The 7,948-nt window shown below is 36.8% G+C and overlaps 1 protein-coding gene across 1 annotated transcript; it reads left to right on the top strand.

Moving 5' to 3' along the window:
* The first annotated feature begins 861 nt into the window (after positions 1–861).
* On the top strand, positions 862–5,630 carry LOC147490863 (ATP-dependent DNA helicase Q-like 4A). The gene is given in 13 exon segments (XM_086565125.1): positions 862–1,001; positions 1,108–1,209; positions 1,560–1,721; positions 1,853–1,901; positions 2,362–2,838; positions 2,951–3,121; positions 3,196–3,344; positions 3,427–3,787; positions 3,866–3,997; positions 4,623–4,686; positions 4,689–4,702; positions 4,828–4,955; positions 5,434–5,630. Coding segments are annotated over 12 exon segments (1,839 nt in total). The 5' UTR covers positions 862–1,001; positions 1,108–1,117; the 3' UTR covers positions 5,474–5,630.
* Positions 5,631–7,948: the final 2,318 nt, after the last annotated feature.

Here is a 7,948-nt window from a genome sequence, read left to right as displayed (position 1 = left end):
GATGTTAGCACAAGCAAGGTCTTCATCAAATTCTGAATTTAAGGGTGAAATGAGTGAGATGAAGTCCTCCATAGCTAGAGTTGAGGGTGTGTTGATGGTGAGTTTGCCTTAAATATAAAACTTATTGCTTTCATCATATATATAAATCTTAGTTTTGTTTTTCATTTTGTCAGGATATGCTTAAGCTTGTAACCAATAATGGAATGTCGAATAGTCAACCACCGCGATGGGATACAACACCCTAACCGATGTTGGTTCCAACTCGGTTATTGCTTAGTCTCAACAAATTTAATGAATATGTTTGAATCTGCGAACCTCCTCCCCTACAAACCCTCCAAATAACCCTCCCAAGAAACCCTCCTGGCTGAAACGTTGAGTCCACCTCTTAAGGTTATCCTATTAGGTAGAGATGGTGTTCCGTTGCTGGGGGATATGTTATGACTACCACCGCTAATATTTGCCATGGCGAGTCGTCCTTGGAGGGAGAAAAAGATCTACATCCGTGAAGTCTTGGTTCCCAATGCTCCTATTTATGATGGACCTCAATTTGGCTGCTCGGACCTTAGTGATTTTGTTGAAGGGGGGCCTTTGATTTGGCTTGAATCAAGGTTGCAGTATGAGTAATCTATTGTGTGGGATATGCAAACTTTTTCTATTTTGGTTTTTTGAGTATGTTTTTTGTAAGTAATGGTACGAGCCTTTTGCAAAATGTAAGAATGACATAACGAACTTATGCACTATAGCTTGTTATGATGGTATGATGGCTAGATGGTTTATAAGAATGTTATATTATGAAAGTTTTTTTGTTTTTTGCAGGTTGAAGAGATAATAACCCCGTTTTTAACTCCGCCAGTGCAAAATAATGAAATTCTTTGCACTGCCGGTCCCAAGACCGGATAAAGGAGGAGGGAGAGTGGTGGACAGTTCTGCGGTTATGCTACGTTGGTTGATGTCCATCAGGTAGGACAGCAACAATTGTTCTTCGTGGTGGAGCTGATCAGGTATTTGAACACCTGTAATTGTGTGATTTAAATATGTGTGATTTAAAGCTATGGTGTTGTTTATATGTGAATTTGAGTATGGCTCCTCTTCTTTGTTTTTCTGTAGGAGGGAGTTGATGGGTCAGAAGGGCCATCTTCAAAGTCAGCCCCTTCGAGGAATTCTTCGAAAAGAAGTAGAGCAGCTGAAGTTCATAATTTGTCAGAGAAGGTAATGATTAATGGCTAATGATTGCTATATAAATTCTCAATTCTCAAATCACCAATTACCTTTATAAGGGTTTAGGGTTTATTTTTACTCCATCTCAAATCACCAATTATCTTTATACTCATATATATCACTAAAATTTCTACACTTGAAAATTCATGATTGTTATTATTTAACACCGTGTTTATTCCAATCAAGAATTTTTATTTTGAAGAATGCAATTATGTTAACTAATGTCTAAGGTGAATTTACCAAGGTAAGCTTTTAGTTTTTTTTATTATTATTATTATGATTTTTTAAAGTAGTTGTGTTTTTCTCCATTGATTAAATAATTTGGGGGTTTTTTTTTACAGTGGTAACAAACTGAGTAAAGATTCTAGTTGTGATGGAAAACTGCCTAAAGTCAATTGGTCACAGCATGTCTCTGCGCATAACAATTTCTCGTGTCAAAATGAATTTGTGACCTCAAATTTTCTTTACTCGTTACCTACGCAAAAGCCTTCCGGAGAAGGAAGGTATAGCTAGCATTTATTTACATTCATATTTTATAATAACTAATAATATGAACTGATTGTTGTATCACTATAAGCTTATTCTAACCATGTACGTCTGCATTTTGTTATGATTTTTCCATACGTAATGGTAGGTCAATGGCATGTGCAATCGTAAATGGGAAGATGCTACAAAACCCACAGGTGAGCTTATTGTGATTTTACGTGATTAGTGTGAAGGGGATACCATGTGTTCTACTAGCATATTAGTTTCTTTCTATGTGTTAATATTATGCTCCAGTTCACCTTATAAATTAGACTTGCTTGGGCTGTCTAAAAACATTGCTGGGCATAAGTCCACTGTAGCCTTGGAGCTGTATTAACTAGCGTGAAAAGACCTTCCCCCATCCTGACAATTTTATGAATTTCCTATAAAATTATATTTAACCATGTGGACATGAAGATGGAAATTTTGCAATATATCGTGACAAGAGTAGCCTTGTTCAGAGCATTTGGCAGCATCTTGCAATTTTATCTGGAAAGCTGGACCCAACCAATACATTTCCTGTGAGAGCTCGAGTGGGAGGGCCGTTGTTTTCTTGCACAATCCGTTCTTAATATAGTTACCTCATTCTCTGAATCACGAATGTAATACTTTTGGCAGGCATGGAAAGCTCTTTCTAGCTTTCAGGTGACAAAGCGGAATTATTTAAAGCCCGGAATAACTGCACCAGTTCTTCAGAATAAAATTTCAGAAACCTCCCAGTCTAAGACATTAGAATCTTCTCAAGATACCAGAAAAAATACTACTTTAAGGAGCTCATCTGACATTCCTCAAAAAGCTTTTGGACATTTAGGGGAAAATTCTTCTGAAAGGCTCCAAAATTTCACTGATTCTAATATCAGAGGGCGTGATTCTATAAGTTTCCAGGAAACTTCCCTCCAACACAAATTAAGTGCTATAGACAGTGAAAGAAGGGGCAACACGGTGTGGTCAAGTGAGACAAAAGCATCAACGCTCTATACTTCTGCAGCACAGGTTGGAGACCGGTTGTTTGTTAACCATGCACAGCATGCTAACCCAAAGAATGGATATGTGAAGGAAACTGTTGAGGATATCGATGATGATGACATACTCCAGGTGATCTGCAGCTTTAGTTCATTTCTGATAGTAAATTCTTGCACCTCTGGTACTAAGTTGCTGATTAATGTGCAATTGCATCCCATTTTCCTTGTTGTACTTGTTTATTCAGAATATCGATGTAGATCAAATAGTTCTGGAACACTATCAATCAAATTGCACTCCTCAACCTTCATCTGAGCTTCGAGCTTCCACTCCAGTTATTGGAAAGAATAATATTGAAATCCCAGATGAAGCAAATATTCCACCTGAATTGTGTACACAATGCAATCATGGTTGTAAGGTATACCTTAATATTTTTTTTGTCTTCCAGTCCAATTTCATCAGGTTTGGAGTAATTCCTTGAAAACGATCCAGGTAGCACTTTGCCCAGAAGCTGCAAGCCATTTGCAGGAGATGAAGGATATGCTACTTTCTATTACAAACGAGCTTCTTGAGCTTATTGACAATGTTGACAATGTCAGTGATCGTAGTCCTGAGCACCTAGAAAAGCTTCACCAAGAGAGGTCAGTCATCTTGTATTATGATTGTAAAAAGATCTAATTTTTTTTTCATGTTTCATATTGATTAATGTGTGACAATCGTCAGGTTGGAGTTGAATAAGAAAGTTTGGCTGCTTGAAAAACACATCTACTCTTTGTCGATGGATGGAGAAAGAGAAGTATCAAACCTTTCAGCTTCAAGTGCAATTTCCAAGAATTATCAATACGAAACTCCTGCAATGGGTGCATATAAGATTGATCCGTTGAGATTTAATGCTCAGGTTCATATTGGTAATGAGCCAGATAATCCTGACAAGGTTGCATCGTCAACATCGTTCTCTTCTTTCGATAGATTTTCTGTAGAAAGGGAAGCTTATATCCCAAAGTTTGGTGAAGTTAATTACATCGAAGGATCACAAGATAAAAGATGGAGTAGTTGTGATTTTCCATGGACCAGGAAGTTGGAGGTGCTCATCACTACTATTATTATTCTTATCTAGTATCCACAAAGCTTCTTCCAACAATGAGCACTTTTCCTGTTCCAGGCCAATAACAAGAAAGTTTTTGGAAACCGTTCGTTTCGACCCAATCAAAGGGAGGTGATCAATGCAACAATGAGTGGATATGATGCTTTTGTGTTGATGCCAACTGGAGGTGGAAAGAGCTTGACGTACCAAGTAATACCAATAGTATCTTTGTAAGACTTTTAGGGGTTTTACACGCCCATGTACTCTGTATTATCCCCTTCAGCGTGTAGTAGAGTTGGTCAGTTTCAAACCTAGGTCTTTGGGAACAACACCCACAAACTCTACCAACCAAGCTAGTTGGCACCTGTAGAATCCTCAAATTTATGATGATTCATGTGGTTCCTTGTCATAACTTTCCATATTAATAAATTTCTGTGGTCCTATGATCCTATGTTAATTAAGATATGGCGTTGGTGTAGAACGGGTAGGATGTACCTTCATCGTCGAACTTTCCGTTGCTGATATGGTACTCCAATTTTAGTATTCTGAGGAAAGCTCTATAATAGCTAATTCTATTTTTCACTATATGGGTTGCTTTATCCATTTTCTTTATCTGTTAGATATGGTGTTTTTGAGTTTATAACAGTGAACTACTAAATATATATCATATACTGAAGATCTCTCCAAATTCAGATGCTACCAGCTTTATTTCTTGAAGATATCACTGTATGAGTCCTCCACTGTTATTAGTTTGGTTTTTCTTTGCTTTGAACGTGAGAATTATGTGGAACTTCGCATAGCTTTATAAATATTAATCTATCGCCTTTATTTGCAGCTTCCTGCCCTAATCTGTGGTGGAATAACTTTAGTGATTTCTCCTCTTGTCTCACTCATTCAGGATTGCATTTGTTGCAGGTAATATTAAAGTTTAGATTTTTTTTATTTGCTAAGGTGCCTTTGATTATCTGTACCTCATCTTATTATTCATTTAACTTGTGTCTTGCTTTTTGACGTTTGAATCTTACAAATTACAAATGTAGGCAAATATACCTGCTGCTTACTTGAGTGCCAATATGGAATGGAGTGAACAGCAGGAAATTTTTAGGGAACTGAGTTCAGAGAATTGTAAATACAAGCTGTTATATGTCACACCAGAGAAAGTTGCCAAGTAAGTGCTGTGCTGTGTACTTTTATTGGTTACTTACAGTTAAAGCTGTTCAGTATGACAAACATCAGAAATGAATAATCAAGTAGGCGAAGTATCATAGTGAAAAATATCCTGCTATGTATGGCCTCTCTTGCTACCACTGTAGCACCAATGTGATCAGTTTGATTTCATTTGGGCATGATAGCTTCTCTAGTTTGATTTTAGTGGCTAGCTTGCAATATAAAACAAAAATGTATCATTGAATTAGTTACAGATTTTGATGTACCTAGCATACTTGATTTTATTGTTACAATGCTCCTGGCACCCGCTTGTCTTGAAGTACAACATAAGTAGGACTTTATTAAGCTTAGTAAAACACTATGATGTTTTGGCATATGTATGACCACACTCGATATTGCTTATGAATATAATATGGAGAAAACACCGCGCTTTTTCTTCCACTTATATGTTCTCTCTTTGCTTTTTGGGTTCAGTTCAGAATCCCAGGGAACAAGTTGCAGATGTCGAAGCTTTGTTAGATATTGCCAACACCATTGTAGCTTCTGTCAAATCACAAAACAGTGATGGAATTACTCCATCTGATTTCATTACTTCATTGCTTAGTAAGTTTGCACATCAAAATAGTAAGTTGTTCATAAATCCTATTTGGCTTGTTAAGACTAGATTGCAGCTTCAGACTCCCTTGCATCAGAGCCGGCCGTATTCTGGGTTTAATGGTTTGCTCTATGTTTCATTTTTCATATTGGTAACCAGAGTTAGCTACGCCTTGTCATGGCAGAAATATCTCCCAAGTTTTTAGCTAAATGATTATTTCGTTTTTGGGATGCTCTACTTTATTGTCTTGACGGCTATTTCGTATTATACAATGCTTGCTACTTTCTTTTTAGTTTTTCATTTCCATGTTTATGTGCATTTGATGGTCTAGAATATGCTTTATCTTGAACAGGAAATGAAAGATCGAACGCAAATGATTTGAATTTTGAGCTGCTCAATCCATCTTCAGGTAGTCGTTGCACATGCATTTCATTGGTAGTTATGATATATGTGTATGCATTACTCTACATAATATGTTAGTCTAGAAGTGTAGTTGTAAATGTATAGGGTATGATGATATCTGTGTCGTGTTGTCGGTTATAAAAGTCTTAGTTATACCACCAAATTGGTTTAGCTGGTCTCGCTACAAAATATGAGAAATTATTTTTTTTTTATTAGCAACCCATCAGCAACGGTTTATAACCGTTACAAACGAATTTTAAATTAATTTTTTTTTTAAATTAACTAACAACTTTGCAACGGTTAAAAAGCGTTGGTAAAAAATTTAACAAATTACCAACGCTTAAAAAGCGTTGCAAAGGTTTTAAATATGTGTACACAATAGTTATAATAAGCGTTGGAAAGTTAATAGTTATAATAAGCGTTGGAAAGTTCTGCTTGCAACACTTTTTAAGCGTTGGAAATTTCTGACGCCATATTTCCAACACTTGCAATGCTTTTTAAGTGTTGCAAATATTTCCAACACTTTACCGACGCCATATTTGCAACGCTTAAAAAGTGTTGCGAAAATTATTAGCAACGTTTTTTTGCCGTTGCAAATAGCCTGTTATGGTGTAGTGGTACAAGTGAAAAAGAGGCTTTCTTACTGATCCGAATGGGAGATGATCAACACTTCGGCCTGCGAATGTCTTGATTTCCAGTTGGTCCGAGAGAAAACATGCATGTGTTGATGTAATTGGAGTTCCTCTGTTGGTAGGATTGGGGAATGGTGACTTTGAGGTGGGCGAAGGTGCTAAGAGGGCAGCAACAGGGAAGATAGAGAAACTTGGGGAAGCATGTAGGGCTAATCAGCATTGTTTTATTTCGTTCAGTTTCAACACTTTTGGGTTCTTAGAACAACAATATGTTGAGCTACTCAAGAGACTTCTGAAATTTATGGATAGTAACGTTATGACAGCTGGTTTTAACGAGTTTTTTTTTAAAAGGATAGGATTTGCTATTCAGAAAAGACTTGTAGCGTAGTTTGTTGCACGCTTATCATAATTATTTTTAAAATTCGTTATCATTCATTATCAATAAAATTTCCACTTAAATTTTTTTTTTTATTCAAAGAGTATAATAAAAAAAAAAAAAATGTTGGAGACATGATCATGTTAGAAACATTTTGTGATGCATTTCGGAGGGCTAGAGTACAAGTGAAGAAAAAGACTTTCTTACTGATCCGAAAGAGGGATGATTGACACTTCGGCCTGCAGATGTCTTGATTTATAGTTGGTCCGAGAAAAAACAAGCATGTGTTGATGTAATTAGAGTCTCTCCGTTGGTAGGGTTGGGGAATGGTGACTTTGAGGTGGGAAAAGGTGCTAAGAGTACAGCAACAGGGAAGATGGAGAAACATGGGAAAGCTTGTAGGGCTAACCAGCATTATTTTATTTCATTTAGTTTCGACACTTTTGGGTTCTTGGAACAACAATCTGTTGAGCTACTCAAGAGACTTCAGAAAATGGGTAAGCCTGATAGATTGAATTCACCAGGAGTGAGCATGCCCAGAAAGAAACACTAGCAGATGCAATGCCATTGGAAACAGATTTGATAGTTATCAATTTACAAACTACAAAGGCTAATGAATAGTTGTTGGAAATAAGTCCATAAGAGTCTCGACAAAGTCAACTAGATCTTTTAGATCACCATAGTTTTCGGGAAGAAGAGATGGACCATAGCTTGATTCCAGGACTGAATTGATCAGAAAATAATTGTGTGGAATTGGACCCAATATGTTGCTGATTAGCTGTCGTATCCTTGCCTTTCTAATGCCTTGGCAAAATTTTGTAAACAAAGGCTAAGAGACAGGTAAAACACGTGAATCAACTAAATATATCTATTAAGAAGGCTCAATATCCCACTGCCACATGCATCATCAACTGGGACCAATGCATGAGAGAGACTAAAAATGGCATGCTCTCTCACACAATGCTCAAAATGCTCTGGACCGGCAATTT

This window comes from Coptis chinensis, chromosome 6 (genome assembly GCF_015680905.1).
Source record: "Coptis chinensis isolate HL-2020 chromosome 6, ASM1568090v1, whole genome shotgun sequence".
Lineage (NCBI taxonomy): Eukaryota > Viridiplantae > Streptophyta > Magnoliopsida > Ranunculales > Ranunculaceae > Coptis > Coptis chinensis.
The sequence above is the reverse complement of the archived record's forward strand: the minus strand, read 5'-3'. Positions and strand labels throughout refer to the sequence as shown.